Source organism: Panthera leo, chromosome Y (assembly GCF_018350215.1).
Source record: "Panthera leo isolate Ple1 chromosome Y, P.leo_Ple1_pat1.1, whole genome shotgun sequence".
Lineage (NCBI taxonomy): Eukaryota > Metazoa > Chordata > Mammalia > Carnivora > Felidae > Panthera > Panthera leo.
The window spans coordinates 1,681,191-1,698,279 of record NC_056697.1 but is presented as its reverse complement, the minus strand read 5'-3'; the positions used below and the strand labels follow the sequence as shown (position 1 = coordinate 1,698,279).

Sequence of the window (17,089 nt, the reverse complement as noted above, 5' to 3'; positions counted from 1 at the left end):
AGTATTTATCGTCCTGCCCATGACAGATGCACGGTGCACATTCTTAACACAGCGTTCAGCTTCCTTAAAGCCTTTCTGACAGAGAAGACCATTCTTACGAGTTTTCGGTAGCTGCTTTAAGGTTTTCTTGACACGATCCAAGCGAATCAAAGTTTCCCGTTCGATAGGTAGGTACTATCTCACGTGTTGAACATCGTTATTACATACGTCCTTCTTTCTTACAGGAAATACGAGCGGAAAGAGAACATGTTACGTCTGGAGCACGCTTGGTAAGGTAGAAACACGTGCAGTCGCCAGTCTTCTGTTTGCGTCTCTACCTTTCTTGACGCCCCCTCGCTCAGGACGCACTGATGGAGCGCTCTGGCACACCTAGTAATTGGGGTTTATATCGCTGTCCCACACTCTGCAATCTGGGAGCCACTCGAAGGAATTCTATTCCACTTTCCCCAAACCGCGTCGTCTGGTTTTCCGGGATGCCCACACCGCAAATCTTCTTTGGAGACTCAGATCCCATGTTGATTTCATGGCCCCGGGGATTGGCACACGCTTGTCCCTCTGTATATGCACCTGCCCACAGAGACTTCCAGAAACAGGAGGGCCCCCACAGAGGCCCCGGTTATGGTGGCGATAGTGGTAGGAAAGGCACCACCCCCCCCTGCCCCGTGCCAGTCTTTGGTAGTTCCACATTCATGCTAGAATATACGGCGACTTTTCATAGACTCAGAATCACCAGATGGCATTGGTGAGCTTTTGCCCTGACTCGGGCCCTGACTCAGTGGCCCAGTTCCCACCAACGGGCCGCAGAGACCCAAGTTCAACACAGTTTACTTGTTTAAAGAAAAACGAGGAAGAGGCAAAGGCAGAGAGTTGTAGCTGTTCTGGGGACCTGATCCAAGCCACAAAAAAGGACTTTCCTCAGTCATGGTATGAGTCCTAATAACAGACCCCAGGGCTTCCAAAGACAAAATGTTTACACTTCAGATAAAATCATCAAGGGCCACCTGGGTGGCTCAGTCAGTTGAGCGTCCGACTCTCGATCTCAGCTCAGGTCTTGATCTCACCGTTCAGGAGTTCAAGCCCCACCTCAGGCTTGTGCGGACAGTGCAGAACCTGCTTGGGATTCCGTCTCTCCCTCTCTCTCTCTTCCTCTCCATAATGCTCTCTCTATCAAAATAAATATACAAATTAAAAAAAATAAAAAATAAAAAACCATCCCTCTCTCTCTCTTCCTCTCCATAATGCTCTATCAAAATAAATATATAAATTTAAAAAAAAAATAAAAAAACCATCCAGAAGGTGAATTGTTTTCAACTTTAAAACAAAACTCAAATACCTGAGAAATGTAGTCAAACCCTTCCACAGCACGATGCAATATCCAAGTCCCCTAGTGACGCCCCTACAAACGTCACTATTTAACTGGAAAGCAGCGTTAAGCTTTCATTGGTGCCTTGTCTTGCAGGACCTGGCTAGCTGTGACAGTCGGCGCACTTCTGGGTGTGACGCCCTCCGCCAGCAGGGATCTATTTGGTTCACGTCCAAACATCCTTCTTCTGATGGCAGACGATTTCGGCATTGGCGACATTGGCTGCTATGGCAACGACACCATCAGGCAAGGATCTGAGAACGGGTCCTCTGGCGTCTCGATGAAAACCCCACTGACAGGGGGTCAAACCTTTGACGTGTGCAGTCCGGACCTTGACCGGATTCCGCACACGTCCGTGCCACGCCCCCTCGCCCCTCGTTCTGCCCTCACCAGCCCTAACCCCAGCTCAGATGCCTCCTACGTGTGACTCCTCATTTCACTTTGAAACGTGGTTTCTATCAGCACAGTCCATGAGGGACAGTGTCCAAAGATTCATTGGTGTTGCGTCTAAGTCAAACACCAGGGCTTCCTCACCCTCCACTTCCGTCCATCAAGTCAAGCCTACCCAATCATGCATGACTTTCCCCGTGCTCCCCTCTGGAAAGCCCTGCTTCGGTCACACAAATCCATGCCCCCGTCACCCCAACATACCTCACCACACTCACCTGTCATCGCTAGCCCGTCTCACGTAGAATGACCTCACTCCATCACCTGGGTCACATTCTAACTGCCCTTGGGCACTGAACTCAGCCAACACCAGGAAGTGTCATCTGAATCCCACCCTCGAGTCCCAACGACAGCGTGCGGCTGCCATGAGGTCGAATTTTCAGGTCCTCTCATGGTTCACGTGACGTCCAAAGTTCTGGCCACTGCCTTTTGGCCACTCCCAAGAACACCTTGCTGTGCTAAATGATGATGGGCTGATTTTCCTATGAAATATGTAGCAGTTCTTGGAGACAAAAAACCCATGTGTGTCTTTGTTCAGCAACAAAACTGTTCGTGTTTCTTCTGCAGGACTCCAAATATTGACCGCCTCGCACGAGATGGTGTGATGCTCACCCAGCACCTCGCGGCCGCGTCAGTGTGTACCCCAAGCAGGGCTGCTTTCTTAACGGGCAGATACCCTCTCCGATCAGGTCTGTTCTCCCTCATGTCTCACCATGGCTCTGGAGAAGAGCGTGTTCCCTGTAACTCCTCTAACGCAGGTATTAAAGCATGGGTCCACTGGTATCGTGGGGAGAGAATAATCTGATATCGCCATAGTTTTACCATCAGATATAGAGCCCCACCGATAATGACGTGACTCAGATGGGGCGTTTCGGTAGGGAATAGACAAAAAGTTGGAAGTCTGTGTGATGTTCTTGGACCCTAAGGACGAAGAAGGTCCATATCAAGGGTTTTCCCCTTTGGTTAAAGCCAACTGATTGTACACGTCAACCGTATCTTGAAAGGCCTTCGCAGCACCATCTGAAGTAACGGGCTGATGTTTGAATAACTGGACACTGGCCTGGCCATGTGACATATCAAATGAACTGTCACAGACCCTCCTGTATATGGGTCTCTGGCACCCTCTCATGTCCCAGGGAAGAAGGAATCCTGGCCAACTTAAGCTGAAACACCCCACCTGTCTTTGTTATGGCCGAGAACTACGTATGTTCCCCTAGTCTCCTGCGGAGTCAGATGCATTCTCAAAGGTTTGGAAAATCTCAGACAGAATTCGCCAGGTCCCCAAAAGGTGATCAGTGGGAACTATGTTCACTCTTTGAACCAGGTGGTTCTTCCCTAGTAAGACTGAGCTGCATTGGTGAAAATGGTCTAGGGGGCATAGAGCACCTTCTAAGTCAGTGGTTTTCAACTGTATACTTCAGAACTTCAGAAAAATGTTTAACCTACCTTTTGGAACACTCGCGTCCATGCCTTGGGTATGTCAGGGCTGGTAGGAATTATAGCCGTGGCTCCCTACCTTGCTGGCACATTTGAATCATCTAGGGCGTCTTGCAACCCACCCCAAATTCCACCCCCAACCAACTGAAATCAAGCTCTCTGGATCGACGACCAAGTTTCAGAATAGTTTGAAGCTTTTCAGATGATTCCAAAGTGCAGACAAGTTTGAGAACCCCTGGGTTATATCAAGAGTTTGGTGAAATTATAAAACCAATTTTAATTCCCCTTCCTGTGTCCTTTCATCCTCTTTGTGTGTATAACCTTCACACAGAAGCACAGTTAAGTGTTTTTGCTAATTGTTCAATTAATTTTTCACTGCCTGTTTTACATGAAAAATTAACCATAATGGCAAATGTCGATGTGTGATGGTAACATTTCTTTGAAAATGATTCCTCAAAGGTATGGTTTCCAGTAATGGTTATCGTGTTCTTCAGTGGACGGGAGTATCTGGAGGGCTCCCGACCAACGAGACAACGTTTGCAAAAATATTAAAGGACAGAGGCTATGCCACTGGGCTAATAGGTATGTGCAGTTTTTAAAGTATTAATCACATTACTTTTATATGAAGAGGATATTCAACCATAAAGCTTGCAAATTACATGGTCATGACACACTGGGATCGTCCACCGGACAGAAAGCTCCCTCCGTGCATGCGGGAACGACCTTAATACCTGCAGGTTGCTTCGTGCAAAGTACATGCTCAAGAAATGTCCGCTTAATGAAACATCTAGCATGTCATACTATTTGCTGATGCACTGTCACAAAAAAATTAGAAAATTCTTTTCTAATGTCACCAAATGACCAACAATTTCCACAACGTCGTTCCCCCTAAATTCCGCTTAGAAATGTGCCTCTTAGTACATTCCCTCTCTGCTTCCATAAATACCATGCTTACTTTTCTGTATGTCAACAAACCATGTCATGTGTAAGTACAATCAGGGACAGCAGTTTCTTGAGAGGGGACCAAGCTGTCACTATCGTTATCATCTTATACTGATAATTTTTATTAACAGTCCATTTATTGATCAAAAAAAAAGCAAGGCCACCTGGTACACTGAACATCAAATCTGATAGGCTCTTTGTTGTTTTGGGGACAGAAGTCTACCCACATGGAACATTCCTTGGAAAATTGATGAGGTTTTCTGGATGGGAGGCACCACTTGGGGTGGTGGGAAGATACACAGGCCTCTTTGTCAATACCCTAGTAGTGACAGTAGAGAATCTAAACACCTGTCATTGGTTGAACTTGACAGTTGTGTTCTGTAGAACCTAATGTCCACCATGACCCTGACCATCATTTCAGTGCTTTAACAAAGAGAGGGACAATCCCAAAGTCAAGAAATCTTTTCCCCACTGACTACAGCAGATTGCATTTTCTTTTTTTTTTTTTTAACATTTATTTATTTTTGAGACAGAGAGAGACAGAGCATGAACGGGGGAGGGTCAGAGAGAGGGAGACACAGAATCTGAAACAAGCTCCAGGCTCTGAGCTGTCAGCACAGAGCCCGACGCGGGGCTCGAACTCCCGGACCGCGAGATCGTGACCTGAGCCGAAGTCGAATGCTTAACCGACTGAGCCAACCAGGCGCCCCCAGATTGCATTTTCTAGAGCAATCTGACCATCCTGTGCCGTCCTTATTGACCTACCAGAGACCTTTGCAAATTCAGGCACAGTAGATTGAATAATGCTCACCAGAGATATCATGTCCTACATGCTGGAGGCTGAAAATATTACTTTCTATGGAAAAAGGGTCTTTGCAGATGTGATTAAGTTGAGGATCTTGATATCACCTCACACCTGTCAGAACGGCTAACATTAACAACTCAGGCGACAACAGGTGTTGGCGAGGACGCGGAGAGAGAGGATCTCTTTTGCATTGTTGGTGGGAATGCAGCTGGTGCAGCCACTCTGGAAAACAGTATGGAGGTTCCTCAAAAAACTAAAAATAGAACCACCCTACGACCCAGCAATTGCACCAGTAGGCATTTATCCAAGGGATACAGGTGTATCCTAGTTTCGAAGGGGCACAGGCATCCCCATGTTTATAGCAGCGCTGTCAACAATAGCCAAAGTATGGAAAGAGGCCAAATGGCCATCGATGGATGAATGGAGAAAGATATGTAGTATATTTATACAATAGAGTATTACTCAGCAATCAGAAAGAATGAAATCTTGCCATTTGCAACTACCTGGATGGAACTAAAGCGAAATTAGTCAGTCAGAGAAAGAAATATCATATGACTTCACTCATATGAGGACTTTAAGAGACAAAATAGATGAACATAAAGGAAGGGAAACAAAAATAATATAAAAACAGGGAGGGGGACAAAACAGAAGAGGCTCTTAAATATGGAGAACAAACAGAGGGTTACTGAAGGGGGTGTGGGAGGGGGGATGGGCTAAAAATGGGGAAGGGGCACTAAGGAATCTACTCCTGAAATCACTGTTGTGCCATATGCTAACTAACTTGGATGTAAATTTAAAAAATAAATGAAATAAACATCACAGTTATGTTCACAAATGAAAAAATAAAATAAATAATAAAATAAAATAAGGATCTTGAGAAGACAAGATTGTTCTGGATGACCCACGTGGGTCTTATGTGCAAGGACAAGGGTCCTTTAGAGAGAGATGTAGAGAGATAGATGACACAGAAGGGGAGAAGGCAGTATGGCCAGAGGCAGAGATGGAAGGGATATGACCACAAGTCAAGGAACACTTGGAGCCTCCAGAAGACATAAGAGGCAGGAAAGATGCTCCTGTGGAGCCTACAGGTGGAGCACAACCCTGTCACCCCTTGATTTCGGGCTTCTGGCCTCAGAACTACGACGGCACAAATTCCCGTTGTTTTAAGCAACCACGTTTATGGTAATTCGTCACAGCAGCCTAGGGAACAATACGGCCCCTAACGCTGCCACATGAGGTCCGGGTCCAGGTTGTGCTTCAAATCACAGTGAGCACTACTCACACCCGTCTGCCGTCCTGCCCTTTTTCCGCTCCCAGCAGAGTGCCTGGAATGTGGCGAGCACACGGTACCCACTAACCAATGACCCAACTATTTTGCCTTTCAGGGAAATGGCACCTGGGTCTCAACTGTGAATCTTCCAACGACCACTGCCACCACCCTCTCAACCACGGATTCGACCATTTCTACGGAATGCCGTTTTCCATGATGGGAGACTGCATCCGCTGGGAGCTGTCAGAGAAGCGTGCAGGTATGGAGCGGAAACTCAACGTCTGCTTCCAAATCATGGCCTTGGCTGCCCTCACGCTCACCGCTGGGAAACTCACCCACCTGACGTCAGGCTCATGGACTCCAGTCATCTGGTCAACCATGGCTGCCATGTTACTCTTCACGACCTCGTATTTCCTGGGAGCCCTGATTGTTCACGCAGACTGCTTTCTGATGAGAAACCACACCATCACTGAGCAACCCATGCACTTTCCAAGGACGACGTCTCTTATTCTCAAAGAGGTCTCGTCCTTCATCCAAAGGTGAGCATCCAAGGAAGGGTTGGCTTCATCCTAGGGCTCTGGTCCATGGTGAAAATGCATTTTGAAAAGTCTTTTTCTATAATGAGGATAAGACCAGTGAAATCACCGTAGCCCAGAAAGACGTTTTTGGTAAACTGTGTCATAGATGATGTTCAGTTGAGCCCCACTTGAGTCAGTCCCATTGCGTAAGCACCCGCTGATCACCACCGGCCGTATTTAACTAACAAAACAAACTGAAACACCCGTAGATTTACAATAAATTCTAAATATTTTTAAAGCTCTATCATCAGAACTACATTGTCCTCTTGGTAACTCTATGCTAAATGTGAGTTTGAGTAACAAGGAACTTACTGTGTCAGAGCCCAGAGGGACTTGATGAAAAGCTATGCCAAACAGAGGTGGTTTCTATGCTCCCCAAGGGTGTTCCAGTAAAGTGGGGGCAGGGGGACCCCTGGTGAACCCCAGTTCACTTGGTGGTGATGAGGTTGTGATCATGTTCCAGAACATTCTTTTCATGGAAGTGCCTAACGTGAGTCTGAAATGATGTTGACAGTACAGTTGACCTGGAACAACGTGGGGCTTTTGAGACGCCCATACCATGTGCTGAGGAAAATCACGAATAACTTTGACTCTCCCAAAACGTAACTGTTAATAGCCTATTGTTGACTGGAAGTTTTACTGATCACATGAAGAGTCGATCAACACATTGTTTTGTGTGCTATATGTATCCTATGCTGTGTTGTTACAATAAAGTGAGCTAGGGAAGCCCAGGTGTCTCTGTCTGTAGAGCATGGGACTCTTGATCATGGGGTTGTGAGTTTGAGCCCCACGTTGTATATAGAGATTACTTAACAATAAAACTTAAAAAAAAAAGAAAGCCAAATATGCAATATCACTTTATCCTATACACTAAGGATTGAGGTGGGAACCTATACCGACATAATTGACTGAAATAAATAACTGAATTAAGTAAACTCCAGCCACCTGGAATTGTCTTACCTTCAGATCCAGAGGCACATACACCTATAAACTGCTAAAAACCAGGAAAAAAAATACGTGTCATATCTGTGCCATTTTTTAAGTTTCTTCATTTCTTTTTGAGAGAGAGAGAACCAGCAAGGGAGGGGAAGAGAGAAAGCAAGAGAGAGGATCCAAAGTGGGCTCTGAGCTGTCAGCACAGAGCCCGATGTGGGACTCGAAGTCAGAAACCGTGAGATCATGACCTGAGCCAGAGTCAGACGCTCAACCAACTGAGCCCGCCAGGCGCCCCTCAACAGACTTTAGAAGGGTGACGCCATCACATTAAACACTAGCAGGTAGACTTCTTTAAGGACATGACGATCTAGATCCCTATTTTGCGTCTTCTAAGGCCTCGGTCTCTGCTTTACGTAAAAGTAAACCCAGTCGTGTTATTTATTCTCAGAAACAAGCAAACACCTTTCCTCCTCTTTGTGTCCTTTCTACACGTGCACACCCCTCTGATCACCACCGAGAAGTTCCGCGGGAAGAGTGTCCACGGGCTGTACGGGGATAACACGGAAGAGATGGACTGGATGCTGGGTAAGTAAGTGCCTTTTCCCCGTGCAGACTGGATGGTTGCTTCTCCGGAAACAGCAGCAGGAAAGGAGATAAATGCAGACTACAGACGGAAGAGGCAGTGTGAACAGTGCGATCTCATTGCACAAGAAGGCTGCGAGCGATTGTAGCCTTTTCATCTCTCTGATGGCTTTGTTTCTTCTCGTCACACTGTCTTAGGTGGGTTGATGTTGGATTTTCCCCCAGGAGAACAGAGCTTAAAATCCCCATGGGGTAGGATTGTCTTGCCCTGTTCTCCCAGTGCATCCCCTGCGTTTGGAATGATGCCCGGAATGACAGAAAGGGCACATTTGTCCCATGAGTACATGGATACACACACACACACACACACACACACACACACTTCCCTGCTCCTCACACGAGGATTCGGGTCCCCTCGGGCTGACGCGCCGGTGGACGGAGAGGGCCAAGAGATGCAGAATGATGGGAATCAGATTTTAGGAGAAAACGTACTTTAAGAAATTCGCCGAAAACATCACCTTGGAGGAAAATGTATGACTTGAATGAACTGTTGGAGAAAATAGTGACGGTTGTGAGACCTGTAGGCAAAGATTGATGTCACATCGCGTCCCCCCGTGGGACTTTGTGATGCCATTTTCTTCAGGGCGAACTCATTCACCACTACCACTACGGTCCTTGTGTGGAAAAGATGAAAAATGACTGGAAAATCCAGAGTCGGATGGCCAACCAACTGAGCCACCCAGGCACCCTGGATATTGAGTGTTGAAAATGGAATTCACCATTCACGGTTGGGGGAAAATCTGCTAAATGAATGCATGTGCAGGTGTATGTACTCCAACACTTACTGAGTGATAGAATCTGAAATTCTACAGTACAGAGCTAAGAACCCCCTAAGTCCATCAAGATAAGGAACCCAAGGTACATTTAAGGAATCTTTTCTATAGCCTTAGTGCCTCTGTGCTCCAATTTCAAACACAACCAAACCACAGTATGATCATTTAAAAAAAAAATCTTAAACATTTATTTATTTTTGAGACGGAGAGAGACAGAGCATGAACAGGGGGAGGGCCAGAGAAATAGAGGGAGACACAGAATCCGAAGCAGGCTCCAGGCTCCGAGCTGTCAGCACAGAGCTGGACGTAGGGCTTGAACCCATGAACCGTGAGAACATGACCTGAGCTGAAGTTGGATGCTTAAGCGACTGAGCCACCCAGGTGTCCCCTGTTTTTCGTTTTTCGTTTTTGTTTAATGGAAGCATGGTTGACTCCATAATCTTCTTTTGCCTCCTTTTTAAATTTTTGCTATTTTTCTTCCTATGCAATATATTCTGTGTAGCTTGCCTGAAGCATGTTGGAAACAGAATGGGGTGCATCCGAGGGTGTATATGAACCTTGGGTCGGTGATGCTCAGAATAGCATGACTACACTGGCGTTCGCTCCCATTCATGTGCTAACACTAAAGGCTTATTCTCATGGAGAGTTCCAAAATACTCCACCACGCACGGAAGACTTTGGTTTAAGACGGCCTTCCCTTTTGACTGGCTCACATGCCGTCTATTGTTTGCAGGGAAGATCCTTGATACTTTGGACACGGAAGGCTTGACCAACAGCACCCTGGTTTATTTTACGTCGGATCATGGGGGATCTTTAGAGTCTCGACTCCGAAACAACCAGTATGGCGGCTCTAATGGAATCTATAAAGGTAGGGAGAGTCCCAGATCCTTGTGTCTGGTCTTTATCTCCACCCTACAGTTCCCCACCCTTCCCTTGGAATGAGGCCATGCATGTCAAGAGAGTCACCAGAGACTCTGCCTTTCTATTCAGGGTAGAAAGTATAATTTGTCATACTGAAACTTGATTTTTTTTTTTCTTTTGCACAACGCTGTGGTTTCGGTAGAATCACAGAATTATGAAAACATCACCACCGCTCAATCGCAAAACACGGTCAATTCCTCAGAAAGAAACTCAGTACCCATGTGCAGTCATTCCCGGGTCCTCCCTGTGCCCAGCCCCTGGCAACCGCCAACTCTTTCTCTGTTTGCCTCTTCTAACCAGTTCATGTAAATGGAATCGTGCAGTACGTGGTCCTTGACAACTGGCTTCTTTCAGCGAGCACGATGCCTCTCCCAGGTCCGCCCACATCGTGGCACGTGTCAGTGCCGTGTTCCTTTTTATGGCTAAGCTTCCACTGTGTGGAGGGGCCACAGTTTGATTACCCATTGATTGAGGGAGGGACTCAGGAATTAGGCAATGCATCCAAGGAGGGTGGGTACCCGTGGTGGCCACATCATATGCAAACTAGAATGCTATCAACCACAGACACATCATTATCAGATGTACCCCAAGGATTGTAAAACACACTGCCAAAAAAATACGGCCCGATCACATTCTTTTCTGTTCGTGTTTACACACAGGTGGCAAAGGGATGGGGGGCTGGGAAGGCGGGATCCGCGTCCCGGGGATCTTCCGGTGGCCTGGGGTGCTGCCGGTCGGCCGAGTGATCCACGAGCCCACCAGCCTGATGGATGTTTTCCCCACCGTGGTCCAGCTGGGGGGCGGTGAGGTGCCCCAGGACAGGTACCTAACAGCCCAAGGAAACTCAAGCAGCTCAGTTTTGCATGCAGACAAACGTGTATGTGAAATGTCATTGTCACTTCTGCATTGCGTGACATGCCCGTGATACCAGTTTCTGGGAAAACACTCCAGGCCCCCCGTTATGAGCTATTAGGATCAGCTGTCCGCTTCATTTGATACACAGAATGTTTATTTCCCTTCTCCTGATTCATAAGTGGAGCCATGTTATTATGGTGGCCATTGAAAAAATCTAACAATTCATCGTGGGAAATTACTTTTCATGTAGTGTGGTAGAGATTTTGTACAGATTCCAATTGTTTTGTCTTAATAATTATAGAGACTTTTTGGGGAAATAGAAAATAATATTATTTCATAATCTAATTAATTATGTATATAATCATATAATCATAATGATGCAAAAATATAAGAAATATATGATTCTCATACAATTATAAATTGATATATATCATGTCGATCTATCTATGATTTAGATACGTTTTCCATATTTTATGCATATTCATGTAAAAACATATATATTTAGACATCTTTCTGAACAGACAAAAAATTTAATGCCTTCATGGTATTTTCTTTCAACCATCCCCTTATAATTTTTAGCCTCGCTTTAAAAAAAATACTGTCTTATCATGTTATTGTCTGTCATGATTACCTCCTTATTAAGAATCCCCTAGAAGGTGAATTCCTGAGTCAAAGCGTATGGCCGTTTACAGATAAATCTCTTCGTGTATTTTGTCAAAATTTTCCTTAGGAACCACAAGCAGACATATGCGAGATGTCTACTTTAAAACATAACAGAGCTAAGATAAATGTAAATTTTGTACAGGTAATTTATATAAAATTACTCATATGTGTGTATACAAATATACATATATGTGTGTATTATAATTTCCACCATTTTATCCCTGGAGAGGTTGAGTATTTCATACCTTTAGTCAACATTCTTCTGTTTTTTCTTGCATTGAATATCATATCTCTGGTTGATTTTTTTTTTTTTTTTTTCTAACTGGGTGCTAATCTTTAAATTAATTTCTAATTTATCATTTGCTTTAAAAATAAAAATTTGACATGTATATTGCAAATGTGTTTCACTAGATGAAAAAAGAAATGCAGCCATATAATGCATATATTTATGTTATATATATGTGTGTATATATATGGATATATAACGATATACACATGTATTTATGTGTATATATATGTGTGTGTATATATACACACAAAACCAATGTTATATATTATATGTGTGTGTATATATGGATATATATAAGGATACACACATGTACAAAACCAGTACTATATATTATATATATGTGTGTGTGTGTATAAGAATATATATAAAGATATATATATGTTTATGTGTATATAAACACGATGAAGAACATTAATGAAACTAGAGAAAAAGATCCCCTTTCCATGGGCATCTGTCAAAACCTATCCTCAGTATCGGTGATTTACATATGACCCACAAGATTCTGAAAAGTAATCAAGACAATTAAGAAAAATCAAGAAAGATCGCTGCAGTTGTCCATAAAGTCATTTGATTACCTTCAAGTATGGGGAAAGTTAATGGCCCGATACATCCACGCAACTTTACCGCTTTAGGAGTGGTGGGCAAGTCCCAAAGAAACACAGACCTGTTTCCCACCCTGAAGCAGTGGACCCCGTCACTAGGACATCAAATGCTCAGGGCCATCCCTGCAAATCACAAGTAGTGGGTTTCAGCTGTCTCCTACAAAGTGTGGAGAAAATGGAACCGGAGTCCCTAGAAGACCTCGTCCTGAGTGGGATGGAGTCACACCTTGGAAACCGGAGAAGACAAGGAAGGGAAGAGGGAGGAAAACCCAACAGGTGGGGCTAGGGGAGGGAACACAAAAGCAGGACGAGCGGCAGGCAAGGAAATGGTACTCAGTCTTGATGAATGCACCGTAGGCTGCAATGGCTTAGAACCCAGTACAGTATAAAACCAAAGAGTCAGGTCACAGAACCTTCGGCTTACGTTTGCATTCCTAACAAGGTCGGTCTGGTAATAGCTGGATCCTTGGGGATACTTTAGCCAAAGGTGATGTTGGCAGACAAAGAATGGAGGCACCTGTCCCAGTGCTTCCCTAAACTTGCTAAGGCTCGAGCATGCCTTCCGTGCATCCTTGCTGCACCCCTGAGTCCCTGTGCTCCTCGTCTGCAGGGTGATTGATGGCCGGGACATGCTGCCCTTGCTGCTGGGGACAGCACAGCACTCGGATCACGAATTCCTGCTGCATTACTGCGAGAATTTTCTGCACGCAGCCCGCTGGCACCAACGTGACGGTGAGTTCTCTGGAACACGGAGTCATGTCTTGGCTTGTACTCCCATGGCTCTGCTTCACATGAGCCCTTATTATCCCTCTCTTGACAGTATTTTCCCCTCACAGCTTCCGGATGCAAGCGGTCAGTCACCTTATCACCATAGTACCATTGTTTAGGGGATTTCATTTGGCCTTCCAGAACACAGGTGTTCTAGTCTGCCTCTCATCTTTGAAACCTGTGCTCTTAACCTACATTGGTCTCCACCTGTCCCAACCACCTTATCTCAACGACATGATTTCATCCTCGTAAGAATCACAAGTTTATGATATAAGCAGCAACATGCATACCAAATAATTTTTGCATTTCAAAACTTCCTGGGCTATTTTGGCCCAACTGGCCTTTTAAAAGAAGTCTAAAATCATTTGCAAGGGCTTTTTTTTACTGTTTATTTTTTTTATAACTATTTATTTTTGAGAGAGAGTGCAAGCAGGGGAGCGGACAGAGGATCCAAAGTGGGCTCTGCATTAACAGCAGCAAACCCGGTGTGGGGCTCGAACTCACGAACCATGCGATCATGACCTGAGCTGAAGTTGGATGCTCAACCAGCTGAGCCACTCAGGGTCCACTGCAAGATTTTTTTTTTTAATCCGATGGGACTATGATTTGGCTCTGCATCCCATGTATAAACTGACTCTGAGAGAAGGTTGGTTATCTTTACAATATCAGATTTTCCTGACTGAGTCACATTATGCCCCTCTACTTAGTCTTTTTGTTTAAAAAATATTGATTTCATCAAGCACATTGTTCCCATCCCTACTAATTTCATTGTATTTTTTTTTTTTTTTAAATGTTTTTTTTTCCAACATTTTTTATTTATTTTTGGGACAGAGAGAGACAGAGCATGAACGGGGGAGGGGCAGAGAGAGAGGGAGACACAGAATCGGAAACAGGCTCCAGGCTCCGAGCCATCAGCCCAGAGCCTGACGCGGGGCTCGAACTCACGGACCGCGAGATCGTGACCTGGCTGAAGTCGGACGCTTAACCGACTGTGCCACCCAGGCGCCCCTCATTGTATTTTAATTGCCTCCATATTTCTATGCATCTGATCTCCATCATCACTTAAGTGGCATTGCTAAAGGTTTTCCATTGTTAGAAATTTTTTGTTTAATTCAGCTCTTGCATTTACTGTAGAACTGTTAGTTTTGAATTTTACACACAATTGATTTCTGCTGCCACCTTTGTCTTCTGGTAACAGGGTTTCATTCATTTGAGTTACTTTTCTTCATTTCTATTTCCCTTCTATTACTCTTCTGTGCCTTGACATTTTCTCCTCTCCTTTGGATTTGCCCTATGGATTGATTGGATTTGTGACTTTATGACTGCATAGGTTTTGTGTTTCTTTTCTTCCTCCACTGTTTGGGAAGGACTGTATCCTTCTTGTGATTTAACTGTTATCTTTCCATTCCTCAAAACCATCCTCTAGAAGTCTCCAGCCATTGGAATCAAGGGTGAAGGAATACCTCTTGGGGTCTCCCTTATTTGAGGAAGTTACCATAGATTTTTTTTTTTTTTTTTTTTTAGTGTTTAGTGTTTGAGTGTTTAGCATTTTTTGGAGAGAGAGAGACAGAGTGTGAGCGGAGGAGGGACAGAGAGACAAGAAGAAACATAATCTGAAACAGGCTCTAGGCTCCAAGCTGTCAGTCCAGAGCCCGACACGGGGCTCCAACTCGTGAACTGTGAGTTTGTGACGTGAGCCAAAGTTGGACGCCTAACTGACTGAGCCACCCAGGTGCCCCCTATAACATACACAGTTTTAAAATATTTATTTATTTTTGAGAGAGAGAGAGAGAGAGTGAGCAGGAGTAGGGCAGAGAGAGAGGGGGGCAGGATCTGAAGAGGGCTCTGCAGTGACAGCAGCAAACCCAATGACGGGTTCAAATCCATGACCGTGAGATCATGAGCGCTGAAGTCAGACACTTAACTGATTAAACCACCCAGGTGCCCCTAGACTGTTTTCTTTAAACGTCCCTCCCTTTTCATCCATTATTTTCCATATTATTGTAATCTATGTCCAGGCTCAAGTTTGTTCTTTTACATTGTGGCTGCCCGTTAATGACCTCTCATCTCACAGTAACTGGGCGAATATCTCAATGTTTTTTCAAGGTCAGTAGACAGAGGGTGATTCTGGGAAGCCAGTGAGGGAGGGTGCTGTTGAAGAGGCTTGAACGTTGGGAATACGCCCCCTGTCTACTGCCCCCGCCCTGGGTTACACATGGCTTCTCCAGACTCACTGTCGGGATACACGCGTGGGGGCCTCCCTCCCAGAGCAGCAGGAAGCCGGGAGGACAGGCTGTGCAGCTGGCACAACCCAACTCTGGGCAGGAGGCCAGTGCAGCGACCTCCCCGGTCCCTCCTTCTATTCTTTCAAAATCCCTTCCTGAGGCAGAACTAGGATGGGTGCCCTCCCAGAGAGGAAGGTTGGTTGCTATAGCTTGCCCCCTCCTTTCTTCCTCCCTCCCTCCCTCCCTCCCTCCTTTCCTTTCCCTAGCTGCCCAGCACCCTGGAGCAAGCTTCATGAGAGCAGCTAGTGCCCTTGTAAGCCTCTGAGCATCCTGCCTGGAACTACCTACCACACAAGGAACTCACTCCTTTGTAGCTTTATTGAGTTGCCCAATCTGCCCCTCCATTCATTGCATCAGACACTTGGGCTTCTCCCAACACCCGTCCTCTGTCTCCACCTCAACTCATCCTCCTTCTCCAGGTCAACCCTCTGAGATTCGTGTCCTTCCCTCAGGAGGAAGACTGTGGAAAGTCCACTACACGACCCCAGTGTTCCACCCACATGGAGCTGGCGCCTGCTACGGGAGAGGGGTCTGCCCGTGCTTCGGGGACCAAGTGGCCCATCACGACCCACCTCTGCTCTTCGACCTGTCCAGAGACCCCTCCGAGGCGCACGCCCTCACGCCGGACACGGAGCCCGCCTTTTACCGGGTGATGGACACGATCTCACGCGCCGTGGAGGAGCATCGCCGGACGCTCAGGCCAGTCCCAATGCAGCTGGACGCGCTGGGAAACATCTGGAAACCCTGGCTGCAGCCGTGCTGTGGCCCTTTTCCCCTCTGCTGGTGTGATCGGGAAAACGGCCAAGCATAAGCGCCTCCAGGGAGAACCAGGTCCCCCTTCCAGATCCCTGCAGGTCTTTGCTGGTGGAATTAAACCTCCCCTAGCGGGTTAAGGTATCCATTTGTGAGGGCAGCCTAGTTTTGCGTCTCAAAACAGGAAGTTATAAGGAAGAGGCAGCCGGGTGCAGTCACCACTAGCTAGAAGGAGCCATGGGGGGGTGGGGGGGTGTTCAGACCACCCACAACGAAGTGGGGAGGAGCAGAGCCCCCCACCCCCACCCCAGGGACTTTCACCCACAGACCTCAGTGTCACCCAGACGAGGCCACTCTGGCCCCATCAAGAGCTCGAGTCCCAGCGGAAAGGAGGTCCGTGCCAAACAGATTTTCAGGCAAAGAGCAGGTGCGCGCCCAATATAATCAACGACCCTGAAAACGTGGGAGTCGGGCCAGTTCAAAGGGCACAGGCGGATCATTATTCTTGGTGAACAAATGCCCCAGTGATTTAGGGACACCCAGAGTTTGGGGGCTGTGCTGAGAATTGCACGTCGTTCGGCTCCGTGTTGGAAGGTCCCTGCGCGATGAGCAACCTCCCTTGCTGGCTGGCTTTGCACCGCACCTGCCCAGGACGGGACACCGGCAGGACGGGGCCTTTACTCCAGACTCCGTGCGCAACTACCTGTGGGTGCACACACACAGACACCTAGTCCCCGCCTGTGACCCTCCCCTGAGCCCA

The 17,089-nt window shown here is 46.3% G+C and overlaps 1 protein-coding gene across 1 annotated transcript; it reads left to right on the top strand.

The window, feature by feature from the left end:
- The first annotated feature begins 229 nt into the window (after positions 1 to 229).
- Positions 230 to 16,470, top strand: ARSL (arylsulfatase L). Its single transcript, XM_042926560.1, has 10 exons — positions 230 to 269; positions 1,460 to 1,609; positions 2,378 to 2,499; positions 3,707 to 3,829; positions 6,380 to 6,803; positions 8,227 to 8,363; positions 9,927 to 10,061; positions 10,774 to 10,936; positions 13,134 to 13,255; positions 16,029 to 16,470. The coding sequence occupies exons 1-10, from the start codon at positions 247 to 249 to the stop codon at positions 16,385 to 16,387; spliced, it is 1,758 nt and encodes a 585-aa protein (XP_042782494.1). The 5' UTR covers positions 230 to 246; the 3' UTR covers positions 16,388 to 16,470.
- The last annotated feature ends 619 nt before the right edge of the window (positions 16,471 to 17,089 follow it).